This window comes from Nycticebus coucang, chromosome 1 (genome assembly GCF_027406575.1).
Source record: "Nycticebus coucang isolate mNycCou1 chromosome 1, mNycCou1.pri, whole genome shotgun sequence".
Taxonomy (NCBI): Eukaryota; Metazoa; Chordata; class Mammalia; order Primates; family Lorisidae; genus Nycticebus; species Nycticebus coucang.
This window is the reverse complement of record NC_069780.1, coordinates 154,972,430-154,992,094: the sequence shown is the minus strand read 5'-3', so window position 1 is coordinate 154,992,094 and position 19,665 is coordinate 154,972,430. Positions and strand designations below refer to the sequence as shown.

Sequence of the window (19,665 nt, the reverse complement as noted above, 5' to 3'; positions counted from 1 at the left end):
TCTTAGAGAGAGTAAGGCAGCCTTCTCAGAAAGATAGACCTTAGTCTTTAGTAGAGCTTGGAAATCTTCAGCAAAGATGCCGTCCGGGCGTTCTGCAGGCAGGAGAGGAGACAGTCAGAGTAAGCGGGTCCGTGATAGAATGTGCATGCTCCCGACCGCCCTCTCCTCCAGCCTAATATAAGGCTGATCTCGTGCCTCTCCACACAATTCACCACTGCTCTCATCTGGAGAGCTCTCATGCTTGTTAGGAGAGCTAACTCCCTCTCCATGCCCTTTTCACTAAGGTGTTCCACTGAGCTGTACAGGTATTTCTTATAACTCTCTCTCCTCCTAGCCATAGGCTATACTGGCTGCTATAAGATCCAGTTTTATAGCTCCCACATTTGAATGAGAACATGCAATAGTTGTCTTTCTGGGCCTGGCTTATTTCTCTTAACATAATGTTCTCCAGTTCCATCCATGTTGCTGCAAATGCCAGGATTTCATTCTTTTTTATGGCTGAATGATATTCCATTGTGTATAGATACCACACCACATCTTTTTATTGATTTGATTGTTGATAGACAGGTTAATTCCATCTCTTGGCTATTGTGATTAGTGCTGCAACAAACATGGAAGTTTCTTCAATACGCTGGTTTTCTTCCTCTTTGGACATATACCTAGCAGTGGGGGTTTCTTTCATCTTTAATGCACACCCCTGTGTGGTGTGACATACCGCCATAGCTTACTTAGGTTGCCTATTCTTGAATTTCATATAACTGAAACCATTCAGTGTATAATTTGTGCTTAGCTTCATTCAACATAATTATTACTCTTAACGCTTCATGTATTGGTGGTTCTTTCATTATCATCCATTGTATGATACACCACAGTTTGTCCTCTACTATTTATGGACATACGGATTGTTTCCAGTTCAGGTTATGGCAGCAAAGATGCCATGAACACTACAAGGAAAAAAAAGATAAAACCAAAGTAATAATCCTCAAGTAACACTTACAATGAGGGAGAAACTAAACCTCTATTTTTTTTATTACTAAAGTGGTATTTTTATTTTAAAAATAGTCTCCTCATAAAAATAAAAGGTACAAATTCTTCCCCTTTTTTATGCCTGTGTAGTTATGCTATTTAAAAAATAGAATTAGGTCATATCTATATGTTGAAAGTTTTTAACATTTTTGCATTTTAATTTGCATATTGTTTTTCAAAAATTAACGTCATTGTGTTTAAAACTAAATTTTAAGAAATATTGACATGAATAACTAAATTTTTAGACAGAAAAAGCACAAACCTTAAAAAAAAATTATTGGGATTTCATCGAAATGTGAAACTTCTGCTCTTTGGATGATACTGTTAAGACAATGAGAAAACAACCCACAGACAGGAAGAAAACGTTTGCAAAACTCAGACGGGACTCTTATCCAGAATACATGCGGAACTCTTAAAACACAATAAAAGGAAAGGGAACGTGTTTTTTGCTTTTGCTTTTAAGTGGGCAAAAGATTCTGGCAGACACTGCAGCAAGGGAGAAGTGCCAGGTAAATGAGCACAGGAAAGTGTGTCAATGTCATTAGTCATTTGGGAAATTCACATTAAATAAGACACCTCTGCACACCAGTAAAATTGCTGAAACTAAAATAAGTGAACAAAGAAAAGTGGCAATATCAAATGTTGACAAGAATGCAGAGCAACTGAGTTGCTCACACATTGCTGGTGGGAGTGGTAAAATGGCGAGATGGAATAATTACACTGGGATACAAACTGGTGATTTCTTTGGAAGGAAGCATTCACTTCCTGTATGACCCAGCACCCCCACTCCTAGGTCATTACTCAAGAGAAAAGAATATAGGTCTCCACAAAGATCATGGGAATATTTGCAGCAGCTTTATTCATAATACCTTGAAACCGAAAACAACCCGAATGTCCTCAATAAATAAACCCTGGTGCTCTTTATTTATGATGTCATTTTGTACAATGGGATCTGACTCTGCAATGAACAGGACTGAACTGCTGACAGTTACAGCAGCACGGTTCATTCTCAGAAGCCAGACACAAAGGGCGGCAAACTGTATGAGCCCTTCAATAGGGCAGTCTGAGAAAATCAAAGCTAAAGGAACAGAGCATTGTCCCAGTCACGGGGGGAAAGTAAGGGAAGAAGGGATTACAAAGGGACAAGAAGGAACTTTTGGGGGGCGATAAAAATATTCTCTACCTCATTGTGGTAGTAACACAACTGTATCAGTTTGTCGAAATTTATGGAATTGTACATCTGAAAAGGGTTCATTTTACTTTATACAAATTATATCTCAATAAACCTGACCTTAAAAAAAAACCACTAAAGGTTTGAGAAAATCTGCTTGGACATCTAAATAATTATGGTTAACCATAACAGAGAATTCCTGCCTCTCTTTACTGTCTATGAAAAAGAATGCCCCTGTCGTCAGCATTTGGTTTCAAATATGAATATCCTAATTGTTTATTTTCTAGATTGCCAACTTACATTACTACTTAGTCCAGTATCTGTTTAAAAATATATGTGTTGGACTATCCTCTGGTAACAGTTTCAGGAAACGCTTCCCATTCAGGATCAAGCAATTTACTTGCTGATCCCCTTTGTCAGCAAATGATATGTCACCAGCTGGAATATTACCAGAGACATTCAGAAACTATAATGCCACTTTTGAACTGTCAGATTTTAAGACACAGCTGTTAATAAACAGGAATGCAAGGAAAGAAGTTTTCACACCCACATGGTTGTTCTTTATATTTTTCTATACTGATGTCAGTGTTTATGTAACAGTTAATATTATATCATCTATGCATCCTAAAAATTACTTTTCCACAAATGTGGAAGTACATAAAAATTGCATTAGGCTAAGGTACTCTTGTTTACTGGGAAAAAAAATGCTTAAGATCCAACACATGGAATGTAAAATATACTCTGGCCATTTTTGTTGTGTCTTAGATTCTTGGCAGCTATAACCGAGGAAATTTAAGCACTGAAAAATTTGTGGAGGAAATAAAATCGATTGCAAGTGAGCCCACGGAAAAGCATTTCTTCAACGTCTCTGATGAATTGGCTCTCGTCACCATTGTTAAAGCTCTGGGAGAAAGAATATTTGCCCTCGAAGGTATGAGTGCTTCTATTATTTGTGTACACTCTTCTGCTGCAGTTCAAACTCAGCGTAACGGCGTTTTGCATTCGTTCCTTACACATCACTAATGCATGTTTTACTGTGTGCGACCGGCAGCATGGAACAATACCCTTTTATATAAATCTGTCACTAAGGTGACTGTTCCTCATAGCACTGTGTCTGCTACAGACTCTCTTTGTGTAAGGAGCTGGCAGGACAATGCTGACATGATTGTTAATGAAGACAACGGTCTATGTAGACATGCAAGGAAAAAAAAATGTTTCCAGGTACTTTATTTCTTTTCTGTAAAATAAATTTAGAAAATGAAGAAGCTACCTCAAGTTTTGGAGATTGTTTTCCTTTTTTTATTTGTTTCTTTGTTTCGTTTTGAGCTCCTAAAAGAGGGTTTTTATGCAATAACATCATCGTTCACTTATTTTCCCTGTATTTTACTCCTTGCCCATTTTAAACATCTTCATGGAACTTTGCCCCAACTCCGATGGCTGTGAATCATTGGTTCACTGTATTTGACCAAATCATATTATTTTGTAGAGTTTTCTTTGAGTTTTCAACTCAAGGAGTTCTTCCCTCTGCCTTTGGTAGTTAGTTTCTGGCAAACAGTCTTCAGGATTGTTAAGCCAGGCAGCCCAGCAAAGCTTCTTTCTTCGTGTTCACTAATGATCTTTAGGGAACCTTCCCCATTTTTCTCCACCTAGGATGAAAAACCACCAGAGAATCATTTTGCCCTGATGCGACCTCCAAATCTATTGATTCTGTCCTTCTGAGGACACACCAAAGACTGTTGTTTCTGCATCTCACAATTGGAATTGAAAAACATGTTCCCAGTCTCCCTGATACGATCTAATAGTAGAAAACAGAAAGATAAGATAGGAATGAGAAAAGTGGACCATTTCCCTAAAGATCAAGGAGCTGGGAAAATGCACACAAAGTGACTGACAAACAGAATTTTAAAATGAATAGAAAGGAGAGAAATTGATTTAGAGGAAGGGCTCTCAATTTTTTTTAGAAGGACCCACAATTATAAATACATTTGTTTCATGACTCAGTGTACACAAACACGTACTTGTAGAAATAAAACAAAGTTTCACAAAATGATTCTCATTATAGGCAATGTGCTGTGGTGAGTTCTCATCTCTTCCATTCTACCCTCGTCTTGTTCAGTAAAAAAATAAAAAATAAAATAAAAATGCTGGCTGTCTCCACTCTGTTGATTTCATGACTCGGTTGTAGTCAGTACATGGGCAGTTTGATTTCGAGTGACAGGGATCGACAGCCCATCCACACCACATTCCTCTTGTCCCATTTCCCTTGTGCCTTTAGAAACAAAACACTCAAATTGTTGACCAGTCTGAAGTCACAGCTGCTTCTAAAGAACTCAGCTGTCCTGTGCTCTCTGGACAAGGCATTTTTAAGTGGCTTTGGTCTCAACAGCAATCCCACTGTCATTTACCAATAGAGCCGATTATGAGCTTGGCTGGCCTTAAGAAAAACACATAAGGTTCCAAGTCATTGTGTACTTTTAATTTTCAGTAAAATGGGCCAAGATATGATAGAAACAGTCTGTGAAAGTCATTTCAAAGAAAAATTGTTTAGTTATATTAGATAGCTAAATATAATATTGTGTCATTTCTAAATCTCCTCTTAGTAAGCAAGTAACCCAAGACTGGCAAAAATGAACCCATATCAGGTGGGGTGGAGGAGGGATGTCAATTTGCCTGAGATAACATTTTCCCATTATTTCTAACCTGACCACCCTGGGGGTTAAAGATTACACAATTGGAGTGTCCAAACACTCCAAGAAACCTCTATATTTAAAAATAAAACCATTTATAAGAAACTCTGCAGATTAAAAATGTCTTCCATATCTTTGTTGCTCCACTATCAAGGCAGACCAAAAGCAGTGTTTTGGCTAGATTATTTCTTTTTTTTTTTTTTTTATAATGAAATCCAAAAGGCTTTATTTCCTTGTTATTTGGGAAATCTTCCTTTCCTGTCAACATTTACCTTAAGATGGTAAGTAGCTCCAATTATGAAGGTCCTGCTTCCCAAGGACAGTCCCCCTCGTGAGGGAGGTAAACCAAGGACTTGCCCAGTACAGTGAGAGAATGATCGAATGTCTCCCTTTCCCAGCAAGCACTGGGAGAAATGGTTAGATTCCTAACCAGTGGCTGAACAGTGGTTAGAGCCGTGAGCTCAGCACTCAGAAACAATTCAGGGAGGAGTGTCCAGCAAGAAGCCTCGGGAACACACGAGGGACTATCAATGCAGCAGGAAGAAAGTCTCACAGCTTCCCTCTCGCTCTCCTCAAGTGCAGGCAGAACATCAGGAGGCAGGTTGGGAATATTCAGGTTTCTGCTGCTTTCTTTTTATTGATGTTGCAAGGATAAGAGAGAAATCACCTTAAAGCATGTGGACTTAAAATACACATTTAAATTCAAGTTAAAGTGCACCTCAGTCATTAAAACTAGGGAGCAATTTGTACAAAGAGATTGAAATGTTAAATTTGAATTCTTGATTGATTGCCCCATTTAATCTAATCCTATGTGAAAGGGAAATTGCTGATGTATCTGTTTACAATTTTATGCCAATAAATAACTAGGAAGTAGGTTTAATTTCACAAATTTGATTGTTCTCATGCATCCTCCATGAAAGGGCAGACTGACTTTCTTAAAATTAAGTGCTATTTTTAACTTATCTGCAAGGCCAAATCAAATAAATCTGTGACTCCCTACTCCAAGCAAGTAGATCAACATTCCATCAATTCCCTCTGGAAGTTGTGGCTTTGGGTTTGTGAGTATTTTGAGAATAATTTGAAAGTAGTACAAGTCCATAGAATGCTCTGGATTATCTCTGTACTTCGGTAAAGAACTTCAAAATGGGTATAAGATCTTTGAAAAGTATGTGATTGAATGTATGTAGCCTGAAGCCCTCTCTGTGAGCAGTACCCACAGCCAGCAATTAGTACTGAATACAAACTGAAATCCCTAAACCCTTGGTCAAACAATGGAATTCTGAGAAGATCTGTGGCCTGAAATATGGGTAGGACCAATGGAGTTGAGTAACCTCTTTAAATATGTGAGTGAAATTTTTTCAGCCCTGTGACATATTGAGTGAGTTTAGCCTAAGGGCTTGACAGTGTTTCCAAGGCGTGAGTTGAGACAGAAATTCCCCACTGCAATACATTCAACTTAAACCATGCGGACCCAAGGATTCTGCCATCCATAGCTTGCTACACTTATAAGAATGGAGATTTCTCACCTCCTCCAGCAAGGATGAGGAAGCTAATGGGCAAGAATCGGAGACAGTAGCCCATTCCCCAACGTCTCTGTCTTCTACTCAGGCCTATGGAGAAATTTGGGGTTGAGAAATAGTATGCGGCTGAATGTGCCCTAAGGTGCTAGAAATTTTGGTTGATAAGACACAGGTTCTACCATGTCACTGTGTCCTTCGAGATAGCAGTGCACAAAAGATGCCGTTAGTTGTTCACGGTGATCTTTTCCTATGTTACAGCTACAGCTGACCAGTCAGCGGCTTCATTTGAAATGGAAATGTCCCAGACCGGCTTCAGTGCTCACTATTCACAGGTACATTAACCATTGGGTAGAAAATGGAATATATTTTTTCCAAGATTTTCTTCCCCCAAATCAACATCTAGCCATCAGTATTACAAGTGCAACAAGAAGTTCATAGCTGAGCCACGATGGTATGTTCTAACTCAAAGAGAAAAATGCAATTTCGCAGGCTTCTTATTAGGAAAACATAGTGTCTCATACAGCTCACTACATGGCACTCATAACTGTAAACCAGACAACATGAACTCTGACTTATGTAATTATGCATCGCATTAAACAAAATACTTAATCTAATATTATTTACTAAAGATATTAAACGTGTATTTTTCTCAATGTCAAAGGATTAAAGGGTCTTTCTAGAATTCCTTGTTTAAAACTAAGAATTCTTGGCACCCAGAACAAAGCAGAGTGAATATCCCTCACAAATGATATATTTGTCATCTAATGTAAATGCATTAGAAAAGGCATCATGGTCCTTGCAAATCGTGTTATTTTACTGTATAACCTTGCACCTCAGTTTCCTCTTCTGCAAAATGAAGATGATAATAATGACATCTCCTCAGAGTTATTATGAGGATTATTTAAATCGATATATGTTATATTTGGTCAGTACATATCACATTGCTAATGCTTTGTGTTTGCTCTTATTACTTTTATTGAATGTTATTGTTTCTCTGTTTGCATGTTAGGACTGGGTCATGCTTGGAGCAGTAGGAGCCTATGACTGGAATGGAACAGTTGTCATGCAGAAAGCTAATCAAATCATAATCCCTCAAAACACAACCTTTAAATTTGAGTCTAAAAAGAATGAACCTCTTGCTTCTTATTTAGGTAAGATTAAGATCTAATTGTGAAAGATGTTTTATGTTTCATATTTAGCATTATTTGCTTGTATTTCTGCAGGCTTACCACCATGTGGCAAGATGACAGTGAAGAGTTAGGTATTTCAGGACCTATTTATTAAAGGGCTGAGGCCCCTGAGCAGCCTTAGTTAATCAAAATAACAGAAGATGGAAATCGTTCTTTCTAAGTAGGGCCATCTAGTGCAGAGATGGTTTAGGCTGATGCATGTACTTTCTGATACGTGCACTTTCCCTGTGTCTGGTATTCTCTTTACCTTCAAGAAGAGCTTTGGACATGGTGGGCAGGAAATGGGGGTCGAGAAAGAAACGTTGAATTCTCCTACATCCTGAAGACAAGACTCCCTGTTCTCTTAAACATCCACAATCATTAGTTTCTTACCACGGATCCTAATTTTGGAAAATAAAAATTTACTCTGGTTAGTCAGATAGCTTCTTCTTTAATAGATCTGCGAGCAATCAGACAAATATTGAACTTAAATTGAGTGACGTAAGACCATCTTGTCTTCTAAAGTCTTGCCAGAAATGAGGATCATGTCTGGTACCACCTTATCCAGGATCTCTACCAGGCTGACAGCTGCCCAGGGACTTTCCCATCACTAGAAGAGTATCTCAGTTAATAGTCAGGAGGGCCTGGGATGGAAAGGACCCTCGGGGAATGGATTCCTAGCTCCTACTCAATAAATGTTTTAGGGCTCCTTTTTTACTCCAGGCATTGTTCTCAGGACTGAGGATGCAGTGGTGGTAAAGAAAACAAATACCTTGGCCTTGAAGTGTCCATATTTTAGCATGTTAGCATTCCTCTCTGGGATCTTTCTGTCCTAGAGGCAAATCTTCTTTCTTTCTGTCTTTTCTTTCTATTTTATGTAGAAAGTGGTAGGTCTTTACTGTGACTTTCATACATCTACCTAACCAAGGACGCCTATTTAAGCTGTAGAAGCAGCAGGACTTAAGAAGAATAAATGCCCAGAGTTTTAAATGACTAAAAATATAATAGTAAACAGCAGCTACAAGGTGACTGAAAATCTGTGAATGCTCACAGAACCATAGTAATGAAAGCCCAGTCTGTTTCTCATAGAAAACCTATTACATTCTGCACTGGTCAGACAACAGCTAGCGTATTCCATTGTTCTAAGAACCACACATTACAAAGAGAAAATGGTAAAAGTATTATCAGTGTACCAGTAAAAGATTATCTAGAGAATACAGATTTGGAAATAATTCCCTGCTACAAGTTCTTCTCCCTGCAAAAAGTGAATAAACTGAAGATTAGGGGAAAAAAGTGTGCATTGCATATCTTTAAGTATTTGGAGCATTGTGATATAAAATACAAGAGTAGGGTTTAAAATTTATTTTGAGTTTTAGCACCAAAAGAGATGTTGGAGAGCATATAGTCAAACATCTCATTTTGAAATTAAGAAATTAAGGGATGGAAACTACAGGTCTGAAACTGCAATTCAGGTCCCTTCTTTCTCATTCCAGTATTTATTTCATTGTAACAAAATGCCTGATTCTGGGTTGATCAAGGAAACACACCACAGATATTGGATGCCTGCAAGATGCCAAACATCGAGTTAGAAATTGAGAATAAAAAGATGAATAAAGCAGATGATCAGTTCACACACTGATACACGCAAAGGGCTATGCCAACCATTTCCCTTTCTTTTTCATCTTTTGCTTTTATTTTTTAGGAAGCAATGTAAAATGTAAGTGTTTACATAGTGCAGTTATTTCCTATTATTAAAATAAGGTTTATGCGGGTCCCTTTTTCCTTCCCACTTTGTTATCTTTAAATATTAGAGCCTCAGTGATAATTACCCTGAGTGGTAGTGGCAGTTACTCTTCCCATGATGATTGTAGGTGACAGTTTTAATTATCAACCCCAAATCGTCAAAGATAATTAACCAAATGATCACACAACTCCCAGCCTCAAACATGATTTTCAACTCTTTTTTTTTTACAAAAGAATCTTTTTCTTTCTTTTTTTTTTTTATTGTTGGGGATTCATTGAGGGTACAATAAGCCAGGTTACACTGATTGCATTTGTTAGGTAAAGTCCCTCTTGCAATCAAGTCTTGCCCCCAGAAGGTGTGGCATGCACCAAGGCCCCACCCACCTCCCTCCTTCCGAATCTTTTTCAATTTGCATTCACAGCTCTGAACATTGCAAAAAAAAAAAAAAAAATCGACAGACACTGACACTGTTACCCTCCTCCCTTGGCATAAAATCACCTAGCCTTTGTGTTGCACTTTCTTCTTTTCCATTTTATGTATGTTTAAGTATGACCCTAAGGTTTTTATTTTTTAAGCAACATGTGGTTAGTAATATAAACATATTACATGTTTGAAAAGAATATTTTACATTCTATTATGTACAATAAAAAAAGTGCAGAGAAAGATGAAGAAATCAGAATGTGAGGGAAATACTCATAAAGGATAATACATCTGACAAATTGTGTTCTCTTAGCACAATAAACATATTTTTGTACAAAAACTCTATTCCTTTAAAAAAGTTTAGGAGAAAGTAGAACTATTACTTGGTAAGTGAGTTAGGAATGTGTTTGTCTTTTTTTCTCAGCAGGAAAATCTATTCTGTGGAATTTTGAAAAGTAACCTGCCTTCCATTCCCCTGATGACTAGCTCTGGTTATTAGAACGGTTCTTCCTTCTGTAGAATTGCATACAGTGATTTTTATCCATTAATTTAGCTCTGTTTTCGAGAGGCACAAAGAACTCTTCACTCAAAAAAGAGTGATAATCTGCCTTAAAGACACAATTCAAGCTTTTCCTATAAGCGACCTGAAGTGATCTCTAAAAATGGCTCACTGTTCACTTAACCCAGGAAAACGCACAAAATCATGTTAATCAAAAGGTTGAAATTTTCATGTTCACCTAAAAACATCTGTGAAACTGCCTGGGCCATCAAAGTGTGCATATCTGAAATGCCACCAAATATTGGAAAGATGTAGCTTTACAGAAGCAACATGTACGTTTTATCTCTGCAGTGGTAGAGCTGGTAGGTGGGCCCAAGGCTGAACAGTGGGGTCGGGCAGTGTCGATGACCCAAAAAGAGTGCTAAAAATTTTCTCATACATGTTGAAAAATGCATACGGTAATGCTGAACTTAAGGGTTTATAAGTAGATTCTCTTGTAATAAGGTACATCCAGGTAAGCAAAGCAATCAAGATTCACCAGCTGTACTTACAGCACTCATGCTGGGATGAACCCATAGTTGACCTCCCCCATCACAGCAAAGGCCCTCACTGAAATAGAACATGGTGTTTTAAACCAGACGAGGAGGCTGCACAGAAGCAAAGAGCATGCCAGAAGAAACTGAAGAAATGAAACTCATGGCCCTGGAATAACTTTAACAGAAAATACATACAAATAAAGTTAAAAGTTGGGAAAAAAACGCAATTCAAAATTTTAAAGAGCATGAAAACTCAGCTAACAGGGGGAAGGAACAGACATATGAAAAATTATTCAAGCTGAGGATTAAATGAACACAAACAAAAATCACAGTGCTTAAAAACTATTAAAGCATCTACAAATTTAAATAATAGCAATGATACACAATACCTGAGAGAGTTGATGAGACTGTTGTCTCTCCTATGGCCAATCACAGAATAAATTAGTACAAATTTTCTGGAAACAATTTTCCGCACACTATAAGAACTTAAAGACTTGAAATTTATTGTCAAAAAGAAAAATAAATTTATTGCCGAAAAATCCAAAAGAGGAAAAAATTAAGTGCTCCAAGATGTCTTTGCAGACTTTAGTCCACTACCAAAATATTAAAAACTGTTGAAGTTCCAGTATGCCAGCAGGGAACCATTGTGCAGTATAAATGCAATGTCTTTATGCCTTCATTCAGAGAAATAATCTTCAACCATTTAAAACAGTAATTTTAAAGCTGAGGCAGCAAAACTGAAAAGGCTCACATTTTCTACACTTCCCGTTCCATAAAATTGTTCATTTCTATAATACAGACTCGTGTGTCCAGATGAAAAACAATTGATTTATTATAAAGTGGTGGACTGGAGTGGTGAGGGAATGTTCAGTGCAAGTTTTTCTTTTTCTCTCATTCTATTTATATCATTTGTGCCTATCAACAATTAAAAACTGAGGTTGGGGAAACAAATTCTTCTCTGGACAAAGCACTTGTGGTCCGTCATCAGAGAGCACGTTAAAAGCTTGTACCACAACAAATTCTTATAGGCATTTAAGAAAAATTACTTTCACAGAAAGAGAAGTCCACATAAAAATGTAAAAATGATTACTCCAGCTATGGAAAGTGATCCTTGAATTTATTACGTGAAGATTTTGAAGGACTAGATAGTATATCTCTCCTTTGTTAGGTTACACAGTCAACTCGGCCACTACTTCTGGAGGGGTGCTGTATATTGCTGGACAGCCTCGGTACAATCACACGGGGCAGGTTGTCATCTACAGGATGGAAGATGGAGCCATCAAAATTCTCCAGACTCTCCGTGGAGAACAGGTAAACTTGAAAAATATTAAAAAAAAAAAAAAAAAAAAAAGAAAAATATTATTACATGTAAACATTCCAAAATGTATATAAAATCAGCACGTTGTACCTCATAAATGCATTAATGTATACTGTTATGATTTAATAAAAAATTATGATGAATTAATCTATTCATACTTTATGTAAATTAACTATCTATTGCCCTAAAATTTTTAAAAAGCAATACCTCTATATTCAATACCCATATATCCAATATCCCATGTTAGGTACTTTGGAGGGATGTACCTTTGTAACATCTGTGACTTGATGGCCCTTTCAGTTGGATGGGGCTGGAGGTACAGACAGTAGATGTAAATATAGATGGACAAATACACACAAGAAAAGAAATGTAAAACATTAAGAAGCATAGAAGTGTTAGTGGCACAGACAGTAGGTTCATAAGATGGAAAATTTGTTTTAAGTTAGGGCTGGTGCAGAAAATTTTTTAAAGGATAAAAATTTGGGCTGAGTTTAGACCAGCGGTTCTCAACCTGTGGTCACAACCCCTTTTTAACAAGGAAAATACATTGCGGCATTAGAAAGGTTGAGAACCACTGGTCTAGACCAAAAGGTAGAATAGAGACATATAGAAAGAACAGTGAAGGAAATTTAAAAAGATAAAATGTTGACCTGAATTGTGAGAAGATTTGAATGGCAAATTAAGAACTTGGATTTTATCTTGGCGGTAATAGAAAATTGTTTGTAACATGTAAAATTGGAAAATTTTTAGTAGATAATAATTAAGTATTAAAAGTAGTTTAGGAAATTATTCATGCATTATGCAATCATTTATATACCATATATATTTTTTAAACTGAAAGAAGCATGTAACTGTGCTATTCTTTGGTTATTTTTGAATCATGATAACTTGGGTAACAATTTTTTCAGTCTTCTATATTTTCCAAGTGCTCTGCAATGTGGTTGTATTAACTATTCCACAGTCTTTATGGGGGGTTGGAGGGAAGGTTCTTCTTAGGCTTCACCAAATAGGAAGTCAGGGGGGCTTCAGCCTTCTTCCTCTGCAGGAGCCCCGGCCATAGCACACAACAGCCCAGGTGCAAGAAGATTCACATCAGGCAGAGCCAGGAGCTGCACTGGCTTTCAAGCCTTCCATCGGACAGGAGCCAGTAACTTTAATGAAAACACTGCAGGCACAGCTGTCAGGGTCTCTACAGAAGGCATGCCAGTTACAAGAGTCGCTGAACTCTAGCAAGCCCAAAATAGCTCATCTCCATCAGGGACGTAGAGTTCATTTATAGTCGCACATAGCCTAAATGCAATGTCCCAGTCCGAGTTATTGTTACCCTATTGCTGCTTAGCCTTGCAGTTGAAATTCTAGCCTGAGCAGATTCCCAGGGGAACAGAATTAAAGTAAAGGTTAGATTCTCATACACTAGGTGAAAGGGTGTTATTAAAATGCATCAGCATTTAACGCTCCTAAAATGCATCAGCAACAAAAATAAGGCTATTGTTGTAGTTCACGGAGGAAGTAAGAAGACTCTAGAATGAGATATCAGCAATAAAAACGGAAAAGGAAGAGGTGTGATATGTGTAATGAGGAGGAACTGACGTGAGTAGAAGGAAGCACTTATCAGGAGTCCTCAAACTGCGGCCCGCGGGCCACATGAGGCGGTGTGATTATATTTGTTCCCATTTTGTTTTTTTACTTCAAAATAAGATATGTGCAGTGTGCATAGGAATTTGTTCATAGTTTTGTTTTTTTTTTTAACTATAGTCTGGCCCTCCAATGGTCTGAGGGACAGTGAACTGGCCCCCTGTTTAAAAAGTTTGAGGACGCCTGACTTAGATGGTCTCATAGGTCCCTTATCACTCTATTAATTGTCTACAAGACAGGAAGAGCGAAATTGCAAATCAAAGCCAAGGAGAGGATTTCAGTTTCAACCCGGGGATCTGAGGGAAAGGTAACGCCATGACTAGACTGTTTAGGTATTATTTTAAAATGATGTTTGTTTTTTAGACATGTTCCCTGTAACAGTAGGCACAAATTCAAAGGTCTGCAGGTGCCAGTAAAGTAAAATGAAAACAGCTGATGCCTGGCTGCCTGAGTAAAGCAGCTGGGCATCGGGCACCAGGAGGCCTTGCAGACCAGGGCCCTGGACAGCCAGTGAGCTCCGTTCAGCTCCAAATGGCCATGTGGGAATGATGGGCCAGATCTTACGAGTTGCCAGATCTTGAATTTTATTTATGTTTATAGTCAATTCAGCTTTTAAAAAAATCTTGTAAGCTTCCCTGAAGCCTGTGAGAGAAGCCAGTGTCTAACAATGTCTAGCGTTGTTCAGATGTCCAGCAATGACTGGAGATGTGGAACTGGAGCCTTGAGAGTGACACTGTCAACGTCACCTGCTGCTGTCAGCAGTGATCCCCACCCTTTTTGGCACCAGGGACTGGTTTCACGGAAGACAATTTTTCCATAGACCAGGGGTCAGCAGGAGGATTAGTTTCAGGATGATTCAAGTGCATTACATTTATTGTGCACTTTATTTCTATTATTATTACATTGTAATATATAATGAAATAATTATACAACTCACCATAATGCAGATTCCGTGGGAGCCCCGAGCTTGTTTTCTTGCAACTAGATGGTCCCAGTGCTAGCACACCATCTCAGCTTTGCCTCAGATCATCAAGTATTAGATTCTCATAGGGAGGGTGCAACGTAGAATCCTTGCCAAGGCAGTTTATAGTAGGGTGCACACTCCTCTGAAAATCTAACGCTGCCCCTGGTCTGCAGGAGGCGGAGCTCAGGCGGTAATGCAGGAGATGGGGAGCAGCTGCAAATACAGATGCGGCTTTGCTCTTCACGCTTGTCCCCTCCGACCTCCTGCTGGGCAGCCTCGTTCCTGTCACAGCACAGACCTGTACCAGTCTGCTGTGGGGACTGCAGCCATAGTGGGTACATTTGGAAAGGATTGGGCATCTAGAGTAAAAGAAAATCACAGGTCTGAGCCCCAAGGAAAGTCAAAATTTAAAGGATAGATGAGATTAAAGGGGTCATCAAATATTTTTAAAAAAGAGTAGTTTACCACGCAAGGCAGAAAAAGAAGAGCAAAAATAAAATAATAGAAGCCAATGCAGGGAGCTTTCATGAGAGAATTATTAAGAGCATCAAATATTAAACACACCTGTGTGTCTCAGGATTTGAAAAGACAACTTACGCATTTACATAAAGAAGTATAAATATAAGTTCCCAGCTTTTCCCTAAAGCAGATCATTATGTTTAAACTAGAAATATATTGCTTCAGGGGAATGGTCCCCTGCAATTCTTCCATATTTTTCTATCTCCTTTAGCTGCTGGGACAAGACTTTGCCCTTTGTGGAACAGACAATCTTCTAAGACAATAAGGTGAAATATGCCATACCAGTATTATACGATAGGTTAGCTCCTTATCATGTATTTATTTCTTATTTTCATATTACTGTATTTAAACATACATGAAACCATTTCAGAATGCCTTCTATTGTCTATCTCGTTTTCTTTCCTCAAAAATTGTTATAATATCACTGATCTTTCCTGAGTTTGGGAGAAAGACAAGGGAGGTAAGAGTGAAATCTAAAGTGGATTATCTTCGTTACTCTCAAGTTATGAAACGCACAAGAGCTGCTCACCCAATAAAGAACTAGCAGGCCGCGTCACTCTCTCGCTTTCATCTCCTTTGCCGACTGAAACTCAATGCTCTTCTAGATTGTTATTGCTGGGCGGCACCTGTGGCTCAGTCGGTAGGGCACCGGCCCCATATATCGAGGGTGGCGGGTTCAAACCCGGCCCCGGCCAAACTGCAACAAAAAAATAGCCGGGTGTTGTGGCGGGCGCCTGTAGTCCCAGCTACTCGGGAGGCTGAGGCAAGAGAATCGCTTAAGCCCAGAGTTGGAGGTTGCTGTGAGCTGTGTGATGCCACGGCACTCTATCGAGGGCCATAAAGTGAAACTCTATCTCTACAAAAAAAAAAAATAGATTGTTATTGCTAAGAGTGAGAGAAATGTGCATTCTCGCTTCCCTGAGAATTGTTCCCATTTTGTTTTGTGTCCCAGATTGGTTCCTACTTTGGCAGTATTTTAACAACAATTGACATCGATAAAGATTCTAATACTGACCTTCTTCTAGTCGGGGCTCCCATGTACATGGGGACAGAGAAAGAGGAACAAGGAAAAGTGTATGTGTATGCTTTGAACCAGGTAAACGGATCTGAGTTTGGTAGAAATCTTGGAAAATCTTTTCTTTCCCTTCAATTTGAAATAATGTTATTCCAATTTTTCACTCACCTGGAAAAATGAGCAAAGTAGCTTCAGGCTCGTCCAATCCCCCCAACCCCTGTTTCTAAATGCACGTTTAGAATTTTAATACAGTAGTTCTGACCCGTAGATATTTTCTGCTTGGAAATGTGAACTATTTTTAGCAGAAACTATGTAGGATAAAGAAGATAAATATAAATCTCATTAAATTACGTTAAACCCACAGCACAACCTTCCGTGAGTTCTGGCCTGCAGGTGGATAAGCAGTCGAAGTGGGTTGGAGGCTGGAGAGAAATAGTGAGTTTCAAGGCACTGACACCAGATGCTTTAGGGAACCACTGTGGGTTTTGGAATACTTCACCAGGCTGGAGTGAGACTTTATCTTCCATTCCTGACTTCAGAAAGCACTTGTTAAGTGAAATAATTCTTGATTTCTTTATTAGAAGAGTTTGCAATGCCAATATTTATCCAAGTAGGTTTTTTAAATTCTTCGAGTCCCTCCCATATTAATTATTTTAAATTGTGACTTGTGTATCTTTCTTCCAATCATTTTTTGGCTTCGTGTTATCAACACTTTTTTGTCTTGTGTTGTTTTCCCCTTTTTCAAGAAAGTATATTCATGTCCCCCTTTGCTAATACTTTCTGTCATTACTCTTATTTTTCCCTCCCCTCTAGGCAGTGTTAGACGAAGTTCACTTTCAAGCAGGGTAAATTCTCTCTTTACACAATATTGGGTGAAGAAGAGACAGAGGCTCAAATTGAGTATTGAAATATTCACTTGTTTGGCTTTACAAAGAGGGTATGAATTATATACTCTCTCAACTGCATTAAAAACATCCCCGATATCTCTCTTTTCCCACATCTCTACAATCTATTCTTTGGAATTGCTAACTTTGCTCTCAGACACACACTTTTTAATGAAACTTTACAAATTTTACTATTGATGTACAAATGGTTTTTAATAGCACTGATTTAGTATGCACTTTGAAAATTCTACTCTGCTGTAGTGGTGATGGAAATCTGTAAGTGTCCTGTTCATCTTCTCTGCAGACAAGGTTTGAATATCAGATGAGCCTGGAACCCATTAAGCAGACCTGCTGCTCATCTCTGAAGCACAATTCATGCGCAAAAGAAAACAAAAATGAGCCATGCGGGGCTCGTTTTGGAACAGCCATTGCTGCTGTAAAAGACCTCAATCTTGATGGATTTAATGACATCGTGATAGGAGCTCCTCTGGAGGATGATCACGGGGGAGCTGTGTACATTTATCACGGAAGCGGCAAGACTATAAAGAAAGAGTATGCACAGGTAAGGGGCTAAGCTGTGGGTGCCTTCTGGGATACGCAGGTTCAATGCCAGGCACTACCTGTCTCACTTCATGAGAAGTCATTTCTTTCTTCTGACTCCACGGGGAACCTAGATTTAATTCTTTTCTAAGTTCTTTGTAGAGGAATTACTTTGTATTTTATAATTTCATCTAGTTTCTTTTCTGTTATTTGCCATATCTCCAGCTTTTGAAATGACAAAACACCAAAATAGCACTTTGTACCAATGCTGTGTAACATCTATAGTGTCTCTGAACCTGAAAAGCAGGGTACCTCTTTATGAATAAGACAACAATAATTCCATGATTTAGTCAATAAAGAAATTGGAAGTTTTGGTTTTATGTTCAGTGCCGTGCTGTTATAATAAAATGGTTTTAAGTTTATGTTTGTGAATCAAATTGCTATGTTTTCATCAAACGAATTAGGATTTCTGAAGGTTTATAATTTTCTCACAATTTTTCCTTCTTGGAAAAACATATGAATAATTCAGCTTAACATGCAGGGGATTTATGTTCTGGTTCCAAATGGTTGTCAGTTCACAGCTATAATCCATAAATGTCATTTTTTCCTACATGAGAAAAATAACAATTTACAGGAAATGTTTAATGCACTATAAAAGTAGGAGAATTTAAAAGAGTTCTAATGTCACTGTCTGTTTTTAAGTAAGCATAGTTGGTTAGGCATTACTCAACTACTTCTAAATAAAATAGGATTCACTATTTCCAGCTTGTATAATATAAAAGAAATCAGAACTTTAATTCTTTCTCTCTCTGTTTGGGTGTTTTCTTTGGTCCTCTACTTGACAGAGTTCTCAAAATCCATTCATGTATTACACAGCTGTGCTTCATTTTCCATTAGGTCATAATGGTATTAATAGTGAACAGAGAGCTTACTTCAATAGCAATGCTTCTATTCGTTTGATAAATGATTGATTTTTTTCTGTTAAAAATCTGTATAGCATTATTTACTTAACTAGAGATATGCTGTATTAACCACCAGGGCTTATCAGGAGAGGCAGGAAGGCCGTTCTTCCTTATGTGTTCCCACTTTACTCCTGTAAATTTGCACCATCAATCCTGCAAATTTGATGGGGTAGCATTTGAAGTAGAAAAAGAAAGATATTTTATCCATTAATACATAGAATAGATTGTCATAATCACTTTATTTTGTAAAAAGGTGATAAATTAAAATGCAACTTTCGACAATGAAAATATTAGAGCTGGATGGGTTTAATTACTGGCAAAATGTTTTTCCAAGGAAAAGGTGAGGATGTGCTCATTTGTTTCCATGGGAACCAGAGGCGGTGTTATGTATGAGATGAGCCAGAATCAACCTGAATCAACTCCTCCCACCCAAGGCGGCTGACATTTCCTGACTTGTTTGCTAAGAAAATGTGGAAATACTTCCAGAGGAGCCACACATGTTAAAACATGAAAAATGTTTCCACTTGGTTTGCCCTATTAGGCTTATTTTATGTTATTTAAGTGGAAAAAAAGAGGATGAGAAAACCCTAGGTTTAGGGAAAGTCTGTCAGTCCTTGTCCTCCACTTCCATTACAACCACATCAGCTTGAACCAAAGCTAAATCGGGAAGTACAAATGTCAAATACATTATGTATGGTAATGTGCACACATCAGTATTCAAGAACCTCATTTGTGTCTTCCCAACATTGTGAATACATATGGGTAGACCTGAGTCTGCTGTGCCCTCAACTTTCAGAACCATTTTGACAGACAGTAAAGACGATTGCGTGTTGGGAAATGTATTTAATGGAATGTGTTATTTATATCCAGCCACAAAATTCAATAACCCGCCCCCAGCTGACCCTAGGACAATCTTCCACCACCCTCAACTTGCTGGTGTGATATGTCTTCAAGTTTTCCAGTGTCTTTAAATATCTCTGCGTAATGGGATTGAACAGGAACTAGAAAGCAGAGCCAATTACTCATAATGTTTCCCTTGAGGATTAGACAAGATGA

General features: G+C 38.1%; 1 protein-coding gene across 1 annotated transcript in view; it reads left to right on the top strand.

Annotated features, from left to right (window-relative positions):
- The window catches only part of ITGA1 (integrin subunit alpha 1), a 164,563-nt gene that overhangs the window by 111,271 nt on the left and 33,627 nt on the right, over positions 1–19,665 (top strand). Inside the window, exons 9-14 of the mRNA XM_053590825.1 lie at positions 2,963–3,128; positions 6,663–6,736; positions 7,414–7,555; positions 11,941–12,083; positions 16,161–16,304; positions 17,412–17,669. Of these exons, the coding sequence (XP_053446800.1) occupies positions 2,963–3,128; positions 6,663–6,736; positions 7,414–7,555; positions 11,941–12,083; positions 16,161–16,304; positions 17,412–17,669 (927 nt within the window). The remainder of the gene's footprint in view (positions 1–2,962; positions 3,129–6,662; positions 6,737–7,413; positions 7,556–11,940; positions 12,084–16,160; positions 16,305–17,411; positions 17,670–19,665) is intronic.